At 41.6% G+C, this 24,385-nt stretch overlaps 1 protein-coding gene across 1 annotated transcript in view; it reads left to right on the top strand.

Moving 5' to 3' along the window:
• Nucleotides 1-548: 548 nt before the first annotated feature.
• kif6 (kinesin family member 6) overlaps nt 549-24,385 on the top strand; it is a 66,716-nt gene continuing 42,879 nt past the window's right edge. Inside the window, exons 1-9 of the mRNA XM_067613860.1 lie at nt 549-859; nt 4,294-4,403; nt 6,168-6,242; nt 10,127-10,274; nt 10,383-10,492; nt 12,282-12,411; nt 15,821-16,027; nt 16,902-17,045; nt 18,342-18,428. Coding sequence (XP_067469961.1) covers nt 800-859; nt 4,294-4,403; nt 6,168-6,242; nt 10,127-10,274; nt 10,383-10,492; nt 12,282-12,411; nt 15,821-16,027; nt 16,902-17,045; nt 18,342-18,428 — 1,071 coding nt within the window. The 5' untranslated portion in view covers nt 549-799. The remainder of the gene's footprint in view (nt 860-4,293; nt 4,404-6,167; nt 6,243-10,126; nt 10,275-10,382; nt 10,493-12,281; nt 12,412-15,820; nt 16,028-16,901; nt 17,046-18,341; nt 18,429-24,385) is intronic.

Consider the following 24,385-nt stretch of genomic DNA (forward strand, 5'->3'; position numbering starts at 1 on the left):
TCGGGTTTCTCTAATCTTTCCTTTTCAAAACACAGAACTTTGGGTTGTGGTGGATCAAAGAGAAGCTGGTTTCATGCTATGATTTGCTGCTACTTTTCTGTATTTTGCTCAGGTTTTTATGCGACACCTGTGCTACCTACATGATTACCACATGGATTACAATTCCCATTTCCTTTTCCTTGGTACTGATCTATAACTGTCAATCCTGGCAGTTGTAGTCGCACCTATTTACATTATGAGTAACTGTTATATCGGCCTGATGTGTGAGGAGTGCCTACAGTACTGAATACACTCCTGTCAATATGCCCACTGAATGAGTCACTGAACTTGTGGTGAACTTTTGTCTTGAATATACAAAACACCTGCTTAGTACAGAACAATAAACATCAGAGGAAGTAGAACAGCTATAAATCTCTGTTTTATTTTTACTTCTGACAATGTGTTTAATGTTATTCACATGCTCCCTCCTACACACACGCACAAACGCGCACACACACGCACACATACACTTCCCTGACCATCTCTGAACTAGCTCTGACTCACACTATCAGGCATTTGGGGAAAAAACAAAAAGATCACGGACGTGATGGTTGATTCAGTCCGAGGAGTCATCTTCAACAGCACAGACGATCTTTGTCATTACTCCCCACCGTGACCGTCGTCACTTAGCAACCAGCTACAACAAACCAGAGAGCACGGTGCTTAATGCAAACGTTAGCCAGCGAGCTAGCCAGCTAGGGTATCATATCTATGTGTGTACAGACCAACCAGGTTGAAGAGTTCATGTTTTAGGAGGAAAATGGTGAAACAGACAATACAGATATTTGCTCGCATTAAACCCACTAAGAAAACTACTGCGGTAAGTGGACAACTAAATACAACTCTTAGCTAAACACAGGTTGGAGAATATAAAAAAAATTCTCAATGTTAGCGTTATATTAACACAAAGGAGGCCTCTCTAAATAGGAGACATGCTGGTCTATATTCATGTTATATTAATTATCCCAGTTCAGTTCGACTCTTATCAAAAAACCAATAGTTTTAAACTGTTAAAAACACACCTGTCTGGACATAGAAGCTACTGCTCACGTTGTGTAACATGTAACGTTAACGTGCCATATTTTCTACTTCGGGACTTTTTCACTGTAGACATTTTGACTTGTCATAGCAGGAAAAACACAGGTGTAACTAATAACTTTAATGACAGCTCCATTCCATTAAGTCTCCCAATGAATCATTCAAGTGAACTAGCATACCCAACACAGTGTCAGAGCCCAGAAGCTGACGTACATACATACATGGAATGCAATCGTTATGATTTTAATTACCCCCTACTCCAGCTATGACATGTCAACATGTCTGCTGTGAAAAAAAGGTCTACTCTGTCACTAACTCCAGCCTGAAAACTCAGAAACACAGTACCATACTTTATTTATCACTACTTCCCCCCCATTATCCATCACTTGTTACATGGGGGTTTGAAGGCAGATACCAGTTCCAACATTTTTGAGTTTAACTTGCTAAATTTTGTGCTGATGCTCAGTATATTTAAATGTCAAGACAAGTCAATTTTATTTGTATTGCCCAGTATCACAAATTTACCTCAGGGGGCTTTACAGTCTGTGCAGCAATACAATATTCTCTGTCCTTAGACCTTCAACTTGAATAAGAAAAAACTCCCTAAAAATCCCTTTAACAGGGAAAAAAATGGAAGAAACCTCAGGAAGAGCAACAGAGGAGGGATCCCTCTCCCAGGAGGCACCGACATGCAATTGATGTGTGTGCAGCATAGAACACAAGTCTAAGGAAATAGAGCATGGACAAACAGGATGACAACGTTTAAAAAATATAATGGATTTATAATATATGTGAAGAATGTGATCAAGTGTAACTCCTTTTGTAAACCAAACATTCCAGATATTAAAAGTTTTTATTGTTTTCCCAGTAGTTTTATTTCTGGTACTATGGTGGGACCTTTCAGGCCCTACAGGACATTGAAGTTGTAAGAATTATATGGAGTTATTATTATAACAAAGGTTCAGGAACAAGACCACTCCCCTCTCTCTCACTAATTCAATCATCCGTGCATACCTATATAAGCGTGTCCAACCGCTTTCTCTCCCGTTTGTCTCAGTTCTCACGCTACCTACAACACGCTTGCATCGCAAACGCTTACCTCCCGCCCGTACTCTGTGATCCACGTTCCTTGGCAACATACCGCCCACGACTAGATCCAGCAGTACCAACGAGATATCTCCTTCACCACCACATCCACATGGAACCCTTCTCCTCCAGATGCTGCGCTTCTGATCAGTTGGGATCCAGATGCTCCACACGCATCTACGCAATGGCCCACTCGGACATGGCTCTTTTCCAAATGATGAACATCTTCAACCGAGTGTTTGCTCACCTCCTCCCACGGTCTTTTGTTCCCTTCACTCAACATCCTGACCCTCTCCTGCTTCACCACCTTCGCCCGTTCCAGTCTACACCAGCCAAACTAACGTCTCCATAACACTGTCCTCAGGAGCTCACGCACACTTCGGCATGTTATCTGTAAGTCTTAACCACATCTTATGCCAAACCTTCGCCCCTCACTTCAGACTTCCTGGCCTACTACCAAACTCTCCGCACAGGCAACCTGTCTCCCCTCATCAACAAAGTCAGTCCACATTCCTAACTTTACTCTGGCCAATTCTTCCATAGTGGAGCTGCTTCAACCACTTCCAAATAAGAAATCCCAGACCACCTGTTAAAATTGAATAAATAAAATTCTCGACCGCTAGTCTTCCCAAGATTCCATACCTTCCTCAGTGACATTCAAAGAGCCCGTTTTCACTTAGTCCAATGAAGTTGACTTTGGAGGATGACGAAGCAGAAAGCTCATCGAGACATGTCCCCCACCCTGAGTCTCGACCCCCGGGTTCCTAGACGCTCCAGCCCACCATACACTATCCTCATCCAATCCTGAACCCTCTGGACGATCCAAATAAATCTACTTTTTATACCATTCAAATGGCGTGGTCTTTGTTAGTGAATTAAACTGCATAAAAATCAGTTCAAGAAAATGCTTCACACTGACAACCAGTGCAGTGTCATCCATACAATAAATATATTGTAATAACCCTAACCCTATGCCCAACCTGTTACAGTCATCAAGGTAAAACATACTGAACCAGTGTCAGATTTTTTTTTATTTCAGACTGATGTCAAACTGTCAAACTTATACAGCAATATCAACCATCCTACTAGTAGCTGTTTTCAAATGAAGGGCACACACACACACACACTAATGTTCACCAACTATCAGATAAGGACAGAGTTTATTGGACACACGTGTAAAAAAAAAAAAAAAAAGTCAGTTTCCATCAGGAGTGCCCGTGGCACAGTACTCTCTTCTCCCTGAAGCCCAGTTTATTGTCTGACCACAGCAGCTGATGGAAGGAATAATCAAATTACACTGAGGGTTTCTGTGGCACTTTAACCTGAACTGACAATATCCAGCAAAATAAAATGAGCACAGCCTCCTCCTTGGGGCTTTTTGAGGTTCTGCACATGTCCGTGTGAAGACAACAGAAGAACAGTGGTGGTCAGGAGGCAATACTGCAGGCAGGGTGACAGTGAAAAACAATCCAATCATTTAGATCTTATCTTTTATTCCTGAAACCCTGGGGACTTGTAATTGCATCAGTGTCCATTGGAAACATATGCCAGAACATATGTTGGAGCTCAAAAACAGAGGGTGGGGGTGTTCAGATTGACCCGGCCAACCTCACTTTAGCTGCCATCCACTGCCTGAGCTCAATCTATATCAGTTTAATGTCCTACAGTTTTTCTTGTGTCCCCTGAGGCAGCTTTGGCTTTACTGAGCGGAGGTGAATTTGCAGTGCTTGCCTACACTGTATGCCTATTATGATTGCTTGTTCAGTTCTATTGCTTTCCACAGGATATATGCTTCATAAATTCCATCTTTCATTTTGGGGCTTGCAGTACCCAAACCACAAGCAGCCTAACTTATATTTTAGACCTAACTTGGTTTATTGTCTTTGTGTTTAAGTTGGGCTGCATGTAGGGTACCACATACTATAACAGCACACACATCACAGAACATATAGTAGACTACTGTTTCAAAACAGTAAGTAGATCGATGTGCCTATGTGGCTACTCAAAAACTTCCCAAATATTCTTATGTGATTGATCAGCCACCCAGACTTATCAGCCTTCTACCTTGTCCATGAGGTGATAAGCAGCAGCCTGTAGGCCTGACTCTACTGTTGTCTCTGGCTCCCTCAGGTGTACTCTGTGGACAATGAGGAGCAGACAGGTGCCTGTCTGGAGTTTGTGGTGCCTAGGGACCTGGCTGATGGCTTTATTAACAACAAGAGGGAGTGCTACAAGTTCAGGTGAAGTGTCTGAGAGCTGAATTTGTGTCTGCAGTACCTTCCATTTGCTTAATTTCCTAAATAAGACCAACTCATTTGTTAAAAGTACATACAACTGGTGGAGTCTTGGAGACATTCAAGCCTTTGCCAAACGAGTTCACACAATGCTGATAAAGTCTATCACCACCAGATAAATCTCTGTATTTCACATTATATAGAGTTTTTAATCTGGTGTTGGGTTTGACATTCCCGCACTGGCCGGATGAATGTACGAATGCAGACATCTGCTGGCCAAGCTGGCTAACTTCCGGTTAACTCTCTGCTAACTTGAAGGGAGATAAAATAATTTATTCATGCAGCTCTTCTAGACTTTCCAAATGTTATTGGACTGAATGGATCTAATTCTGATACTGAAATGAGTCATTTCGCGGGGGTTGTGTGACTTTCAAAACAGTGTATCCACTGTTTTTGTAATTACTGTAACTGCCAGAAAGGGGGGATAAAAGTCCTGCACTCCAGCTTTAAACTAACCTTTTCAGACCTGCTTTTAATGTTTGATTTAACCCCCTGTGCTACCTTGTCCCTTAGTGTGTTTTTAATTTTTTTAACTGTTTTGTGTAAAGCATCTTTGAGTATCTTGAAAAGCACTTGATAAAGAAAATTGTTGTTATTATTGTTGTTATCATTATTATTATTATTATTATTATTATTATTATTATTATTATTATTATTATTATTATTATTATTGTTATTAGAAATGGCTATACTGCTCTCTAACACTGATACTGTGGAGCAGTGATTAAACTTAGAGCCAGTGAAACATTTGCTGTTCTAAATACCTTAGCAGGGTTCTCTTCTTGAGAACAATATCTGCTCTATTTTGTCTTATAAATGTAACAGCAGCAGTTTACTCATTAAAATGATGAAATGATTAATATTACAACATTCTTTGTAAGTGCATGCAGGCTACATGTAATGAGTTCATTTTGCCAGTATGATTGGCTAACGTCTTTAGCAAGTGCAAAACATCAAAACAATAACCACCTCTTATGTTGATTGGGAAATCTTGTGGATTACCTCTGCTCTTGATTTCACATAGACTTTAGGTTATAATCAGAGTGGTGTAACTTGTAAAAAAGTTAGAATGAATTAAGATAACATATAACACAGTGAGAGGTGTGTTGCCCACCAGAATTTAAGCCCTCTAGGTTGCATAAGAACTTTACCCATGAATAATTCATCCACCAGTTGTGTCATTGCGGAGCCAGAACATCTGTTTAACGCTGGCGGTGAAAGCTGCAGCCTTATATACCCTCTGGGCAGGGCCCATGCCACGCTTCCAAGCCCTAAATTCACAGTTAGGGAGTCAGGCAGCAGTGGACACTGCAGGCCTTTGAAAACCACAGAGTCTTATTATAGCCTGTGGAGGTTCCCTTGTGCCCTTATAGAAATAAAATTTCCACATTTAACAATCTTCCTGGGCGGATTCCTCTCACATCTCTCTCATCTTTCTGTGGGATAAAACATGATGGTTTGAGACTGCTTTAAAAAACAGAATGACTAAACGCCTCTTCATGCACTTGGGAAATTAAATAGATTGCTTTTTGTGCTTATTCAGTACTGCCAAGTGTGACTGTGTTGAGCCCTGGATGTTCGAGATAAACCAGCAACATAAATTTTCATGTCATGCTAGTAGTAAACTAAACAATAGATCTGTGTTCTAACTTGTCTTCTGTCCAAATGTGTCATGGTGTTAATGTCTTTGTTCTTGTTACTTTTGTTCAGGTTCCAAAACGTGTTTGATCAAGCAGCCAAACAAGAGGACATATTTGAAACTGTTGCTAAACCAGTTGCAGACAGGTAAAATCTTATTGACATTGTACTTTACCAAATGGCAAAATCATATCAATCAAAATAATTTGAAAGTCCATGTAATTTCTTTAAAAGCTTTTGTCAACCTTTGAAACTACAGCCTTTTTTAAATCCCATTCACAAATCACAAAATTGAAAAGTTGACCACCTGTGCCCGGCAGTGCTCATCTCTCCATGTTGTGGTCGGGCCACACAGGATTTAGCCAGCCTTGTTGACAGGAAGTCAGTAAAGCTCAACTTTCTTTAAGATGGAAATAGAGGGTGTCTGTGATTTTTGGCGTGCTTTACATACTTAAACCACTAAGTGGACTGAGCTGGCAGGCAGGATGGCACACTCTGCCATCGTGAGTGTTAGAACATTTTCAAGCCACAACACAGAGCCATATTATGAGCTGTTGTTTAATATGTCATGTCATGCAAAGAGAACCACATACATTAGACTAACTTGCTGAAAAATCTTCCCCTTGAGATCACTTATCTGTTAATACTGTTTAATTTATTAGAAATAGTTCACCAGGGCCTGTTTTAAATGTAAAATGTTAAACATAGTTTAAAGGGTAGTTACAATAGAACCATATGTACATGAAATTAGCTTCAAATGGTAAATTCTTTGTTAACCATGACATTAGCAGGATTGTTTTTTAATGATGTTTCTTCACCTCTAAGCTTACTCTACACCCAATGTTCTCTCCATTTCAACAAAGGACTGACAGAGCTTTACCCCCTGCCTAGATGTTAGTCTAAATCATGACTAGTTTCTCCAAAAAGGAAAACAGCCAAGAGGAGAATTTACTTGGAATTTCCTGTGATCAAATGTTAGTTGTGTTGTTGTTATGTGAACAAGGTTCTTCCTCTTCTCCTCGCCAAACTCTGTCCTCCTGGCTCAATTTAGCCCCTCCATCTCATCGTCTCAGCATTCCACCCCAGTCTTTTTAGTCACAGCGGTCTATTTTTGGAATCCTGCAAGTGCTTTGCATTATCTTTGCTATTAGTAGACATATAAACAACATGGTGAGACGTCTGGATTGGCTGACTCAGGACTTGGATGTATTTGACCTGACTCATAGGGGTTCAGTGACTCGGTTATTAGGTTGCCCTCCCCAGCTAACCTTTTAACAGTTTCCCCTTTGTTGTCACAGATGGTAAACATAAGGTTAAAAAGTTTCAGTCATAATCTCGCCATGTCAATTTCAGCTTGGCGTCTTCTAGTCTTTGATATGACTATGATGTCAGCAGGCAACATCATGTCTAGCCATGACGAATCTGTCTCCGCTATCAGACATTTCTTAGTCAACTGCCAGCTCCTTGACCTTCTGCAAGATGCCCGTTGACACACTGAATGTTCTCAATTCCACAATGTTTTAACCTTTTAAATCCAGCCGTCAACTAAAACACAGTGAGTAGAGAGAAAAATTCTGCCTGTTCAGCCCCCATTTCCTATTGGAATACGTCGCCTTCAAAGACAATCACAGGAAAAGGCTAAGACTTAGGCTTCATATCCTTGCCACAAAAGGTGTTGAAAGAGATTACGAAAGGCACTTATCCATAGACATAGCTATGTGGAAACCCCGTTAGTGTGTTGATAGCCATGTAGCTTATGTTGATATTGACACAGTACCAGTTCCAGAAGCATGTCTGGTCACAGTAATCACAAACAGAATCAAATTTGGACTGACAGCATGTTTTTTACTAAAGGCCCTGTAGTCAGGGAAACATTTATTCAGGTTTAGTCAGCAGGAGTCACTTTGAATCGCAGCGTTTTCGCTGTCACCGCACTAAAACTCACAGTTTCATGCACACAGGCGCCTATCATCTAAACTAGCAATAACTGTCATGTTGTTGTTTTGGTTGGTACTCTCTCATAGTTGGCGCACTTCAAGTTAAGCCAAAAGCTCTAACGCGTTTACTTGCGCACTAGTCTCTGTCTCTGCTGTGGTGTAACCGAAACCAGTCATTTTAACCCCAACACAGTAGTTTGAAAACAAACCAGCATTAATAGCTTCAGGAGAGGAAGAGCCAGTGTAATGATGTTGGGCTGGCAAGGCAAACTTTCTATTTGCATTGTAATCCCATTTCACATGGCCGTGAAACCTGCGGCCCGAGTTCAAAGAAAAACGGGGGTCTGTTCACTTTTATCCATAACCGTATTAGCTCAAAAAAATTGGGCACGCTACTTCTAATAAAAAGAGCAGGAAGAACAGCGATCTTCTGGATGACACATTGCCAATCTCCAGGAAAGCTGAGGTGTAAACAGGAACAAGCATTGGGAAACGCCCAAGCCTCAGTGGCAGAGTCCAGGCCGCATCATTAGCACTGACTTTAAACTAAACACTGTGCCTGTGTCTTTTCTCCCCGCTGCCAATCACTGCCATGACTCACGCTAGATTAAATGGTCGCCCAATGGCCGTCCAAGTCAGACTAACCAACCACCATTCTCATGAGTGGACGTAGTTTTTTATATAAACTGACATGAAGTTTTTTCCCTTCCCCTTCTCATGCAGGGTGTGGAACAAGAGCAGCACACAGGAAGGGAAACCCACACACTGCTCAAATACTGGGTTGGCAATTCCATTAGAATAAGCGAGAGGTTTAAGTTCGTTTATAATTCATCTTGAAAAATATAGTGTCGAGATATCCTTTTCCTTTGCAATTGGCAACTTGGAAAGCACTGAGTTTATCCTCACCTTTGATCCAGGCTCATGTGTCAGAGGCCCCTCTGTCATTTTACTATTTCTTCCTGGTTTGTTTCCAAAACTACCGAAAAGAGCCTTTTTATCCCAATTTTTTCTACCTCGTATGAGTACCATCAATTCAGATGTTCATTTCATTCAAACAGAACTAGATACCATTGGTTTCCATGGCCCTGTGCACGTGCACTAGGACAGTTCAGTGCCAAACCAAAATTTACCGGGCCCTGCCTAGTTGAACGGGTCTGGGCCCTTTCCTTCACTCATACTCCGAGACATTCCTCCCTCAACGGCAGATGTCTGTCGCCATAGCAGTTCTCCACTCACTGCCATCTTTTCCTGTGGATTTAGAGTGTCACATTCAATTCACTCAGACTTTTGGTGTCTGCTTTGGGGTATATTTGACAGTCTCTTTCACTCTTGCAAATTAAGATGGTGATGTCATAGGAGGCGCATATGGTTACATTAGCATAAAAAACAGATGCATTCTGTATTTTGCAAGTCATCACCTGCTCTTGTCATTGATGCTGGGTCTTTAGGAAACAGTAGTTACTGAATGTTCCTGAAATTTCTAAGGGCATTAACTCTGGATACCATACGTTCGGCTAGTTAACTACAGTATCAGTCAAAAGTTTGGACACACACTCTCATTCAAGTGAATGGGAAGGTATGTGTCCAAACATTTGACTGGCACTATACATCAGTGTATTTGCCAATACTCTCACTCTCACCTGAAAAAGTAAAATTTGAACAAACCCCTCATAAGTATTGTTACATTCTTGGAAATGGAGGAAATCACACAAGTAAACCAAAGTAAATGTTCATAAGAAGAGCTTGAGTAAAGCAGGGTTACATCAGAGGAAAACTAGATATAACAAATAGGTATTTTAACATTGTGAATTTCCTTTACTGATGAGATTACAGTAGATACTTGAGCTCATATTCCCAATGGTCGAACATTGATCTTAGCCTAAGGCTCTCATTTTGAAAGGTTTTGTAAATACACAGTAGACCTTTGTGCTTATTAGATATGTTTGCCTTTACATTAATTAATCAATCACAAAGTTCAAATTAACCGCAATGACCAAGCCCAGAAGGGTTTCTCTGTATCCATTGTGTGTGTGTGTGTGTGTGTGTGTGTGTGTGTGTGTGTGTGTGTGTGTGTGTGTGTGTGTGTCTCTGCAGTGTATTGGCGGGCTATAATGGCACCATTTTTGCCTATGGTCAGACGGGCAGTGGGAAGACCTTCACCATCACAGGTGGGGCCGAGCGTTACAGTGATCGTGGAATTGTTCCTCGCACGCTGTCTTATCTGTACGAGTGCTTCGGCAAGGTCAGCACATTATTATTAAATGATTGACAAATGTCAAAAAACCTTCCTTCGATTTTCATTTTCATGTGCCTAAATCAACTTTGAACATAGTATGTTTTTTCTCCACAGGACAGCAGTATAGTGTATACTACCCACATCTCCTACCTGGAGGTCTACAACGAGGTGGGATATGACCTTCTAGATCCCCGACAAGAAGCATCTCGACTGGAGGACCTACCGTCAGTGTTGCTTTTCTTAACTTAGTGATGTCTACATCCAGTTACATTTTACAATGTGTACTATTAGGCTTGTCCATCTTAGTGTGTATTCCTATCCTTGAAGATAACTCATGAACGATTGGTAAACTTATCTTAAAGTTGAAAAGACAGATAACCACTAGTTCCATTATTCTCCGAAGCACTTGTGGGTTTAGCTGAGCCTTATTCCTGAACAGCCATTTGTCAGCCTGGGCTGGAGTCACTGTGTGGTGAAATATGGAGACTCTAGTATTTACCACCCCACTACGAACTGCCAACTGACATAATGAGACTGTGGGACAGCAATGGATGCGGTCAACCTGGTGGCAGACGCTGCCACTGGAGTGGAGAGCAAGAGGGTCATGTGGAGAAATAGTTTTTCATAGCCAGTTGCTGCTGCTGCTGCTGCTAGTCTGAGGGACTTTCTTTTTGGAGTACAGCTGTCTCCCTTTCATGCATTCCTTGTTCTCTTTTGCTGCTTTCCTTTCTGACTTGTTCTTGTTTCTGCAACTGTCTCTTTTTCTCACTGTTCATCCTTCTTTCTTTTTTCTTTGTTTGTTTTTTATTATTATAAATTCCATCTGTCTGGAGGTTTGTCTGTCTATGATCTTATTTTTCCTTTTTTTTTTTTCTTTTTTTTTGCCTTTTTTGTCATACTCAATACTTCCATATTCATCTCAAAGTAGACTTTGGACTTCCAGGCGCGACATTGTCTTGGTACATCATTTTGGTGTTTGTCTTGTATTTCCTTGTACCAGTTCCATTTAAGGCTCCTCTCTCCTTTCGTAGAGGATTCTGTTCAAAGTTTAGATACCCACAAATCACAGTCTTCTGGAAATAGACAGTGCCCGTTGTTAACCATGCTGTGGCCACACTTGCTGATTCAAGGAGAAGCTGTGGCACTGACAAATTTCTCTCTTTAACTGTTGGTCTGCTTCTCTCTTTCACTGCCTACCCGTTCTCTTCTTTCTTTCAGTCCTTTTCTTCTTGTTTACTTTTTCTTCTCTCCATCTGTACATTATTTCCACCATCCATCCAGCATTCCACCTTCTAAATGACAGGACGGCCCAAAAAAGTCCGTAAAATCTTGTACATTCATTCAACATCTACTGTATATCATTTTTTATATTTGTGTAAAAATTCAATAATCAAAGTCTATCTAGGGTTGCTGGAGCTGTTTAGGAAAATAACCCTGCCAGTGCACAGCCCTTTAATCACATTAAGATTAATACTGTTTTATCAAACAGCCCCAATTACCTACATGTGTTAACATAATTATCTACATGTGTTCTCCAGTCATTCAGCCCCCTTTGACATCTCAATTCAGTAGCCACACTGTCACAACCCTGGTGGTGTGATGGAAATGATGTGGCAAGATCCCAGGAGTCCTTTCAACTTCATCTGTCCAGGCACACTGTGTTTCTGAATGCCAAATGTGGGCAAGAACCAATCACCTGTTTGTTTTTAAAAGCAAGCCCCTTGTGTTATCAAGTTATGAACCCCTGGATGGATACAGCACATGTGTCAAAGTGGGTCACAGCCCTCACTGACTTACAGATGTGGTTTGTTTGGATTTGGAGCAGAGTGAGGCCAATGCAATGGGAGGGAAATAGATGACATAACTGACATAATTAGTTTCTGGTAATTGCTTCAGTGTTGGATTATTCAGGTTTTGACTGGATTTGTCCCACTTTGTCATTTTTTATTTCTAATTTCAAGTTCATTTATTACGCTGGAATTTCCTTTTAACAAAGTTTTTTTTCTTTTCCAGAAAAGTAATGATCATGGAGGATCCAGACCAGAACATCCATCTCAGGAACCTGTCACTGCAGCAGTCAGCAAATGAAGAGGAAGCTCTGAATCTACTTTTCCTGGGTGACACCAATCGTATGATTGCAGAAGTAAGAAACAGGGGAATGTGGGCTTCCAAAGGGATACCCCACTAACACAAATGAAAGATATGACATCAGCTTTTTAATTCACACACCAATACATGCAGGAAAACCTGGCCACTCCCAGGGTAAGTGGCATGAAAGGTTTTTTCTTGTCCATAAACGCAATATGCATCCTAAAGGCTACCTTTTAAACTTCTAAAATATTATTTTGGTCCCCTGTGGTCCCTTTTACCATGTTTTTCCCCAGTAAAACCAAGCATTCTCTCTGTAATTTCTGTTTATGTTGTGGTGGTTCTTTTCTACACTCAGACACCCAGACTCCCCACGCCGATGAGACATGTGGTGGGTCAGCTTTTGCTATGCAACCTGAGGTTTGGAGCAAAGAGCTGATGTCACCTTGTTTACTTTTGTTGCTAGTTTGTAAGTAAATAACAGACAGTAAAAGTGAACTGGGTAATCAAGTTTCAGAGACTTGCTTTTCATTTCTGACGAGTATTTCAAAGTCAGTTTTTGATGTGGCTGGGATTCTTCCATGAAGCAAAACCAATCCAAAGAAATTCTTATGGGATCTGAGATGGAATTTTTCCAGAGCTTGGAAATGGGTTTAGTAGCTTGTATCCTGTCGTGTAACTTCTGTAGTGTATATGAAAATGTGCATTCCATAACTCTACCAATACATGTATTACACATACTCAACATTAGCGAAACAATATTACATTTGTCTTTCATTTGCCTCAATGACACACTCCCAGTGTCCATTTCTGTATAACCGGGGGGAATTTGTCAGTGGAAACACATTTTTAGTTGTTACATTAGTGTATTGATCAAGCGGTCGAGGAGTTGCACAGTTCGTCGGGGAGTCCCCAGCACAATCCACCCACACACACGCTTTTGTTTTCCCGTCCTCTCTGGGACCTCTTTGCAAGAAGGGTTCTCTTGAGCCTGAAGCAAACAAAGACCCGTCAACATTGTCAATTTATCACTGCCAGAATTATCCCAAAAGTCCTCGCTCCACATAGACTTCCAATAAAGTTAACAGTAATGCTTTCTTTCTTCTCTCGCTCCCGGCCATGAGGATAAAAGATAACACATCCATTCAGGCCACACTCAATAGACCATGAGCTCATTCGCTTTGAGATTTGGCAATCCCCTCAACAGTTTTATTGGACAGCAAATAAAATACACCTTCTCAACTCCTCAGCCTTCCTTCAATCTCATCAGGAAACGTTTCCTCTCATCTGGTCTTTTCTTAGTGTCCCTGTTTCACTTCTCTTCACATGTGGCGATGCAGGGTCTGGACATCTTCCTCCTCTTTCTACATCCTATCTGCCTCCTTATCTCGCCTTAGGGGGGGGGGCAAACTTATTAGGGACAGTGGGGTGCATCACATGGTAGCCCAAATGAAACTGCCCACTTAAACTTTTGAAACAGTGATCTCTCCATATTTCAGGATTTGTAACACCAGTTTGCCCCTTTATGCTGACCTACTGTAGCCCTGTGTGTGGTCAGCATGTGGTGCATGTAAGATCAACATGTGGTCAGTTGAGAACACTGGAGAGTAGTGGAAATGACTCTGACAAGGTTGCATTGTCGTGCTGCTTTTGCAAGGACATACTGTAATGTGCCAGTATTTCCTCTGTAGACATTCATACACAGTCTGTACTCCACATGCTCTTGTCTTCAGCTCATTGAGTTGTTCCGGGACTCCTAATGAAACCTTTATATGATATCTGGTGATATCAAAATGAAGTTATTATGGTGCACACTATGCACACATCTCAGAACTTACTCAAACAGAGCTGTTGCTCAGTCATGATAAAAGCCATGGTAGAAGAGAACAATAACACTCAGAGATAAGAGCCAACAGTCACTTCTAATCTATGAGCAGCTGCCACTGTATTTAAAGTCTTTTAACTGTCGTCTGCGAGTGCTGATATCAATTTCCACTGTAGTACATGCATTAACAACCACTTACTGTATATGGCACTGTATTTACTTGGTGCCTGCATTAAAATAGAGGCACTTTCCATCACAGGTTATGTGCCGTAATTACTTTTAATGCATTGCATACATCTGACGCACAGTACAACATGAGATTTTGTCTCATTGTTAAAGGAACAAATCACACTTGAGCAGGTTAATGTTAAAGCTATCAAAAATATTTACACTGCTTGTCGTGCACTGTTAGCTTTTTTTGCTGCAAGCTTGAATTGTATAACACATACTGAGAAGTTGCCTGTATGTCAGCAGATACATTAAAAGGAAACTAATAAGTTGAAAGTTTGGCACATTGAGTAAAGTGAATGGGTGATAAAAAATACACATACCTCCTGTATGTCTGTACAAGCCACTTATCAATATTTTACCAGCATTTGGTTGGTGTGAACAATAACTGTTCATGATAAAACTCTAAAACAGATTGTTCAGCATGGACACTCCCTAACCTTGACCGTTAGTACAATCATATTGGGTTTGTGACTCCTTGTCAACATCTAAGAGCTGTTTCATATTACTTTAAGGGATACCCTGTGGAGCAAATGTGGATGTGTGCAGAGTGAAGGGAATTTGGACTGAGGAAAGAGATGACAGTGGTGGTTTAAGATAGTGAAAGATCTGTCATGAGCTGTCATGACCCTAACAGGCAGGTGTTGGCACATTTATGCCAACAACAAGTCAGGGTCAGAGCCCCTTTTGAGAATGAATGACCTGGAATGTCTATGATGATGATTTCAAGCAGAAAGAAAAAGTGAGTCATGTCTTTAGCTTAGATCAGTGACCATAGACTGTTTCACAAAAGGAAAAGAACCTCAGCTTTGATCAGAGGCTAATCTGGGTCAAGATGTCCTGTATTATCAGGATACCCCTACTTTCTAATTAACAGCTGTTATTTACAACCATCTTCATGTGTTTGAAGCTTCCTACAGGCTAGTGCACAAACAAAAGAAAACAAGAAGAAGCCTATGATCAGCACCGTGCCTGTGAATATCCATTTCCTCTGTTTATTCTCTCAGCAAGGACCCCATGAGTAACTCATCCTCCTCTAGTTAATAAAGCTTGTTTGTGCAGCGTGACTCACACTCTATTTTTGTCTCCTCCTGGTCTCAACCTGACTTCTGCTGCTCCAGTGACCATCTGAAAATCAAACCTCAGCTTTTGTAAAGCTGCCACCATATGTTTACTGCTCATCGGTTACACATGGTGTGGCTTTGATCTTCAAACCAGCGGGAGCAAGAAAAAATAAGAATCAAAGGAAACATGTTTTTTGTTGTTTGAATATGGAAAGTACCGCAGATGGGAGAATAGAATTTCCTTTTTCTTTTTCGCGTCCACCACATGTGAACCACCGTTTTTAGAAGATTCAGTGCGATGCATGATGTTCTTACAACTCTACTCTCCTTCTTTCACTCATCCCCAGACTCCCATGAACCAGGCTTCCACACGTTCCCACTGTATTTTTACTGTGCACTTGTGCAGGCGTGAGCCGGGCTCGGCCACCCTGAGGCGCTCCAAACTCCACCTGGTGGACCTGGCTGGATCGGATAGAGTTAGCAAGACTGGCCTGAATGGGCAGCTGCTCACTGAGGCCAAATACATCAACCTCTCCCTCCACTACTTGGAGCAGGTAGCAGCACTTCTGCAACATAGTTGTGTTTTTTTTTTTTTAATTTAAAATAATACATTGTACAAACAATTGAATATACAAAATTTATTTGATGTAAATAATGAAATACATTTTGGCATAGAATACATTTTTCATTTACTGTGTAAGATTTGGCACAGTAATTTTATAGGTCCCCTCCAGACATGTTTTTAGACATATAAAATACTCTGCTTTGAATAATAATGTGTCTAATATGGTTTTTCCACAAAAAAAAAGTTTAGTCACCTTATTAAAATCATTAAATGGCATCTCCTCATTCTCCCTCACTGAAAAATCCCCAGTCCATGAATATGCAAATATTTTTCCTTTCAAAAGTTTAACTGCTGGACACAAGATGTGTCCTACTTCACTGTAAAGTTCATTCTCAGTGTAGGTGCACTGAGGACTTCCACATCACACTTGTGCAAGCTGCATATTTGGACACGATCAGCTGCAAACTAGTAGTGATATTGCAAATCATGCTGGTAGGTACAGGCCTTGAACTCAGATTTGGTGGATTTCATATACATCAGTCTTCACACTGAAGGTCAAACATCCAAGAAAAGTAATAATAAGCAGAACATACTTTTCAGTGGAGGGGGACTTAAATGCTTTCCACCGTGAGGAAAAAAAAAGTATGTTCTGCTGATTCTGGCTGCTTAATTTGTTGAATCTACTATAAGTTCATCATGATTCATTTTACGTCAGACATTTGACTTTGATTAATGGCCATCCTGAAGCACTCTGTTGGACTACATTTTCTTTCAGACATTATGTTACAATCAGGCCTTTTATAAGCTACCTTCATCTCTGTCTTTATTTACATGTTAGCCCTCCCTTCTTCTCTCTTCTTCAGGTGATCATAGCTTTGTCAGAGAGGAATCGCACCCATATTCCCTACAGGAACTCCATGTTGACCTCTGTTCTGAGGGACAGCCTTGGAGGCAACTGCATGACCACCATGATCGCCACTATGGCAGTTGACAAGAGGAACCTTGATGTAAGGATGTTCGTACAAGCCATGTTCAGACACAGCATTCTGTCAGATTGCAAAAAAGTGAAGAGAAACAATTTTTTGGAGTGTTAAAGGCCCCTTGGCTTTGCTAGCCAGCCACTGTGTGTCAGTAAATATAAATATTTTAGCTATTGAAACCTCATCTGGATTTTCTGATTATTTAAACCACATTTTTGAAGAAATAAAATACTTAATTGGAGTGTCATACAGTATGTACAGCTTCATAAAATGAATGAAAGCTGTGCATCTAAAGAAAGCATAAATTATTAAAATTTTGTATTTTTTTTCTGATTTTTGCACTAAAATATCAATTTATCACTTACCACTTAAGTGACGTTTCAAGCACCACTGCTCTTCATCAGACTCAAGTGACAAAGCATGATGCTATCTGCAATATATACGTGATACGAGTCACATGATACTAGTCACATAACCCGAGTCTCTAATGTCACATAGAAATAGCATGGGCAAAACTACATACATCCATAAATACATACACACACAGATAAATATATTGTTTGCATGTACATACATGATAATGATAGTATCCCATAAATACAGTTCAGAATTCAATGGTGTAAGATAACACTCATCAGAAAAAGCAATTATATATGTGCAAAAATATATAGTTCTGAATTAATTCAGAATTCACTGGTGTAATGTAACACCAAATAAATCACTCCAGAAAAAAAACTATGTACAGAAATATTATATGTACAAAAATATATCCAAAAGTATGCAAAGAGGGAGACGCTCCATAGGGTATCCCTGACCACCATCGGGCTTGTAGGCTGTCATAAAGTTTTGGAAAATACTAAAAAGGCGCCTCAAGTGCAATATTATTAACCAGAGACCAACAGCATGAAGACCAAAAAGAGGAAACCGAGAAAGAAAAATAAAATAGAACCCAGATGACAAGTATACAGATGATATAACTGACAAGTAGTGGGTTTCAGGAGTCACAAAAAAGTTATTTATATGTACATGCACACAAATGTGTGTGTGTGTGTGTGTGTGTGTGTGTGTGTGTATATTTATGGATGTATATGGTTTTGCCTATGTTAATTCTATGTCACATTAGACGCTCGGGTCATGTGACTGTATCATGTGACTAGTGTCATGTATATATTTCAGATGGCGTTGTGCTTTGTAACTTGAGTCTGATGAAGATCAGTGGTGCTCGAAACGTCACCTTGGTGCAATAAATAATAAGTGGACATTGTAGCCCTGCAATGTGCAAGCTGTTTATTTGTTTATTTCATTAAATACTGTCACCTTCAGGAGTCCATCTCTACGTGTCGCTTTGCTCAGCGTGTAGCAGTCATCAAGAATGAGGCGATATTGAATGAAGAACTGGATCCTGCCCTGGTGAGACAGCCACACACTCACAGTACTTCACCAGTCACTACAAATACCAAAGCTCAGCCACACAATTACACCACAGAAACATGACTTAATGTGCTGTTTCATCACGGCCAGACCCTCCTCGTAGCATCCAAACCTTAAACTGATGAGCGAATGAGTTGCAGTGAGAAACCAGCCTCAACTAAGTGTAACCCACCACGTGTTCTCTTTAGGTTTCCAATACCAAATTAGTTTTTCCAGCATTAGACAGTCATTCTAAAAGAAGAAATTTTCCACCTTCAACACGTGGATGTCTGTCTGTCGTGTGATATTTAGACTGCTCATAGGTCCTGTTTGCATTCTCTCGCCGTCTTGTTTACATGCCTCCTTTTCTGTTATGGCATATTTTATCCCAATATCTCACGGCCTCATGAGAAAACATCCAGCTGGAGACTGGTGTGTATATATATCTTTACACACAAACATGCAAGAAAGCCCCAGCTGCACGCATGTATCCACATACAACAGTTCCTGCCCAGATGTTGTAGATATGAAGACACATTGTGACATCTTTAAAATTAGTGTGGGCAGTCTATTTACTTTCAGTAATCTTATTTAGTATCTATATACAATGATTACATTTTATTTGAGTAACTTGAAGAAGAAGCCAGAGAAGATGTAAAGCAGAGGAGGTTTTGGTGAGAGTAAGTCCTTGGATTGTTGTGGTATACCTGGGCCCATAGTCCACTCTGCAATTTTTTACATTGACCTTACACATACTTCCTATATCTGCTGTTTGTTACATACAGTGTATATATACATCTTAGAATAAGCAATATAAAATTACATGGGATATTGTCAACAGGTTAACCCTTGACAATGGTTTCCCTCCTTCACTTTCTCCCTGTAGAATACTTGCCTCACCTTCCCTTAATGTAATGTGCCAGGAAGCAGACCTGGTAGTTGTTGAAAAGGCCGCTTGGGGGATATACAGTAGTGAGTCATCACAGCTTCCTCTTCTCCCACCCAGATCTGCCTCGGGATCAACTGCTACTGTATTACTGCTACTGAGACTTGGCTGGCCACTTGCAAACCCTACAAAGGTATTTTTAAGAGAGTCTGCGGCCGGCCCAGTAATTGTGACAGTGTCTGGCTGCTCCCAATTGGGTCCGGCACAGTTACAGCTCCAGGCAAACCCAAACCCCGTGGGCAAACTTCTTGTCTCCGTTTATGGCTCTTTAGTGTGTTTCTCGTTTTGTTCGTTGCTCCCGTCTCTCTGTCTCTCTCTCTATCTCTCTCCCTGGTTTACTGAGAAAAAAGCAAAAGCCAGTAGTGCAGTTTGCAGATTAGAATGATGTCATGTATTGTGGTTTGAAGTGACACTCAGACTCCCGTTTTTTGCCTGCCCCATCTGAAGGCACACTGTCTATTGGACTTGCCGGCTGTGGTAATTGATTTGAAACCTGGAGTTTGCTTTTCACAATCTTGCAGTCAGTGTTTGGTACATCGTTCAGACCACACACTGCCTTAATGGTCCTATACTGTAGCCTACAGGCTACAAAATGCAATTATTCAAAGCCTGAAAGGCAGGAAACCATGCAGCCAGACCAGACAAAACACTTAACAAGTCTTTTGTGGACGGGTAAAGAATGAGGTGTTGAAATGACCTGTGATCATAATGAAGTCGGCCACAGTGACCGCACCATATAAGGTTGGTTCTGTTTGCTCCTCTAAGAGCACTAAAGTTGGTCTTAATCCTCTATTTAGACCATGCTGATCCTGGAAGATACAGTCATCTACATATTCCACGATGCTTCCACTACCTCACTATAGCATTTACAGTAGCTGCACAGTCTCTGTGTGCTTAGTTTGAGTTGAGCTGCATTGCCATCAGACTTCTCTCTGTAATTCTTAAAGGGTCAAAAAAGTTGATCTAAAGGTGTTGTTATGCAGTTAAGCAGAGGCTAATAGGAGGCTGGGTGACCCTCGTGAACCTGGACCTTCCCCTCACTTAAGGAGACACACAACATGTTGCTTGAGAAGACAGCTCTGATTAGCGCATACCTGTGAGTTAAACAGAAGCCTGCTTATAGCCCACCAGAGAGACATGTTCGGGTAGCGGGTGTGAAAATTCCTGCGAGTGATTGATCTCCCTGGGTCCCCTCATCTGTCTCGTCTAAGCTGCTTGCATTCATTAGGGCAGAAGGACATTTGTAACTGTAGTGTAGTGGTGTAGTGCAGGGCAGTGCTCCTCGCCTTAGTCTAAAATGCCTTATGGTGCCATGCACAGAGTACAGCCCATGTGTTATCATTTTGTTGGGGGAAATAAAAGACCTAGCCCATGTTTAGGTGTAGTGGGAAAACATGTCTCCTTTCTATATAAAAAGGGGGCCCCATAATTGCAGCATGTTTGTGAGTAGCATACTACATAGTACATATGCATTTAAGGTGTAACCTGTGGTTATACTGCAGTGCTTACAGTTTTTACTGTGGGTAGTTTTCTGCACTGTATGGTCAATTTGTATTCGAGCAGAAGAGGTTCAATTTAAAGTTAGGACTATATGTACAAATCAGCTTAATGTTTCTGAGTTAATTCTGTAATATATTTGTCATAAGAAAGAGTTTGAATGAATTTGAGTCTGAAAAGTTGCTTCTTCCACCACCTAAAAAAGCTGCTTGTTGCCATTTACACTGACATGGGTTTCCATAGGATATGCTGACATCACCAGTCACATGTTCTGAGTCAGTTTTTATTCAGAGTATGTGGAAGCCTGCCCTGGTGCTGTGGTACCAGTGTGGGCTCAGGGATCTGAAATAAACTGCCACTTATTCCACTGACCAACAACTGGCGGTCAGCCTTTGAGGATGCAGCTGGGAGTATTACATCAGACCATGGGTTCCAAAAAAGAGATACTGGGAGCGGCTCTGGTGAAGGATGGTCAGCTATGATATCCAATGTTAAAACATATGATATGGGGTGGATTAGGGGTGAAATTTTCATTTAGCTAAGTGGCACCCACCCAAAACCACATTGCAGGTCTGTTTCTTCTCAAGAGCATCTTGGGTTTATAATGTCTGGCTTGTAGGACTGCTTACCACTTTCCAGGTAGAGGATGTGCCTGCTAGAAGTGGCAGTTAGATCATCAAGTTAGATGACCTTTGACCTTGATTTAGCTTTCTCTAACCTTTGGCTCCCTAGCAACTTTGTGTCAGGGTGTCACTGTGGCACACAGTCGCCATTTTCTGTTGTATTTGTTCTCTGCCACTGAGACAGTTTTCAGCAGTCTTGCAGACTTAGTATTTTGTGGTGTGGTCAAATCCAGTGGTGATAGTTAAGTGCAATTTATACTGAAGAAAGAAGTTGGTCATGTGAGAAAAAGAACAATTGCCACTTGTTTTTTTAGGTGGTTTAGTGTGTTGTTTTGTGGTGTGATTTCTGCAGATTTTTTTTACTACAACTGGTCTGGCTTCCTTCCAACACATACAACATCCATTGATTTTGGTGTTGGCCTATTTGCCCTACCATTAACATGTAATTACATGTCTGTTTAGATATAGTTTAGAAAGGGCCATTCTCTTCTTGAATGAATTCCTCTTTTTTCCTGCAGAGAACTCAAGCTGTAGGTTTAATTAGGCTCATCAGCCAACATCAGCTGTCTGTTAGATAGGGGCTCTTTCAGATTTAATGTCACAGTTCTCAGAAAAGGGAACCAAGAGCACGACTCAGGAGGCAGATGTAAAAGTAAAGAGTCTTTACTTAGAAAAAAAACAAGGATACAAAAATCCAAGCAGGCAAAGTACAAAGGGTCGGGCTGAGGCACAATCCAAAAAACACAGGCAAGGTCCAAAACACGATCAGGATCAAAACAAGCAGGCAAGTAACAGAGCACTGGAAAGCTAAGGCACATGGCACAAAGTCAATCTGGCAGAAAGCAATTGGAAAGGGACCGTAGGGAGCTAACAAGGGACCAGATCAGGTGACACTACTGGCGGGAAAGGCAGGCAGGTGGGAGTGGCAGGGTCTGAAATGACAGCAGAACATATATGCACAAACTACTGAACTGAATTGAAAGGAAAAATGAGCAGAGTGAAATTCAAAACCATGACAGAAGCACCCCCTCAAGGGTTGTCCTCCGACGTCCCACCAGGCAGGTAAGGATGGGACCGATGGAACTCAGAGTTGAGCTCCAGGTCCAGAATGTTATGAGCATGGACCTAAGAGTGCTCTTCAGGGTCGTAGCTACTATATATGCAGGCTTTCTATCACTGAGCCGGGTGGGAGGTGGGAGTCTGGGGGTGCTGTGCAGGGGGATTTTTTTGACCGTTTTAATGTGGGAGATGTGGAAGGTGGGATGAATCCTTAAAAGACATGGACAGAAGGTGCAGGCGCACTGCTGCAGGGTTAATGACTTTGGAGATGGGTAATGGGCCAATGAATCTGGGACCCATCCTTCGGGACTTTAACCTTAAAGGTATGTCCCGATTGGAAAATCCCTCCAGGCGTCCATGCCTGGAGGGATTTGGGAGAGTGAGAATGGGGAAAGAGGTTAAGTGTTGCTTGAGCTCCTGAAACTCTGGACTGTGAAAGGGGCAGCCTCGGAACTTTAATTCCAGATAAAGTGTCTGTACAAGTTGGCGCATCCTAGAAAATGCTGAAGTTGTTTGCGGTACTTGGGCTGAGGCCAATCTGTGATTGCTTGGACCTTGGCTGGGTCCATCTGAATGCTTGAGCACAAACCCCAAGAACATGACTCCCGGGACATGAAACTCACACTTTTCTGCTTTCATGTAGAGCTGGTTCTCCCATGTGCTACTTTGGGGATCTAGGAAGGACTAGATTATCATCGAGGTAACCATGATGTCTTTGAGTCCTCCATAATCAATGCAGGGATGAGGGTCTTATCCTTTTTGTCCACAAAAAAGAACCCTGCTCCTGCTGCGAATGATGACGTACGAATGATGCCAGCCGCCAGAGACTTGCTGATATGTTTTTCCATGGCCTGCCACTCTAGAGCTAACAGGGAGAACAATCAACCACTACTGGGTGAGGTGCCAGGGAGGACGTCTATTGCACAGTCATAGGGTCGGTGAGGGGGCAGAGATGTGGTACAGGATCTGTTGAAGACCTCCTCCAAGTCCAGGTATTCAGGCAGAACCTTAGACGGGTCTGGGAACTCAGAAAGAGAGGGAGAACTATGGACAGGAGACAGGGCATTTCTTAGGCAGACAGCATGATAATGTTCACTCAAGCCTAAAATCACTCTAGTAGCCCAGTCAGTGTGGGGATTGTGTTTAACTAGCCAGGGGCAACCAAGAATTACTGGAAGTTGAGGGACATGAATCAAATGAGATCATAGTCTCATTATGGTTACCTGACTTGCTGGAGACTACCTGACTCCTATGAAAGAGGTGAGGAGGTGCCCGTCAAGAGCACTGGCCTGAATGGGGGACCCCAAGGGGTTTTGCAGCCAAAGCAGGGCCTGTTAAAAACTAACAAAAAACAAACAAAAAAACCTTTACTTCTTTATCAAGTAGTCCGAGTCCTCGTCTCCAACTTCCGAGTCTGAATGCAGTCAATACTCGAGTCCAAGTCTGAGACTGAGTCATCAGTGCTCAAGTCCAAATCGAGTCACAAGTCCTGAAAATCAGGACTCTAGTACCACAACACTGGCCGCACATGCAGCGATTCTCTATGCAGTGTTGATGGAGTTCCTCCGGGGAGAGACGGGTCTGGACTAGAATATTTCCCTCTTTCTCTCTCAAATGGTTATCAATACATATAGTCAGTCCAATAAGAGGATCTAGCTCGCTGAGTAATTCTCAACAGCTAGTTCATCTTTGGTCTTTGGACAATCCATTGTAAAAGGCATCATACAGAGACGGAGACTTCCACTTACTTTCTGCGGATAATATCCGTAATTCAATGGAGAAGTCATCTACCCGTCGTTCCCCCTGTTGCAGGTTTAGTAGCCCCCTCACCA

Source organism: Thunnus thynnus, chromosome 16 (assembly GCF_963924715.1).
Source record: "Thunnus thynnus chromosome 16, fThuThy2.1, whole genome shotgun sequence".
In the NCBI taxonomy this organism is placed as follows: Eukaryota; Metazoa; Chordata; class Actinopteri; order Scombriformes; family Scombridae; genus Thunnus; species Thunnus thynnus.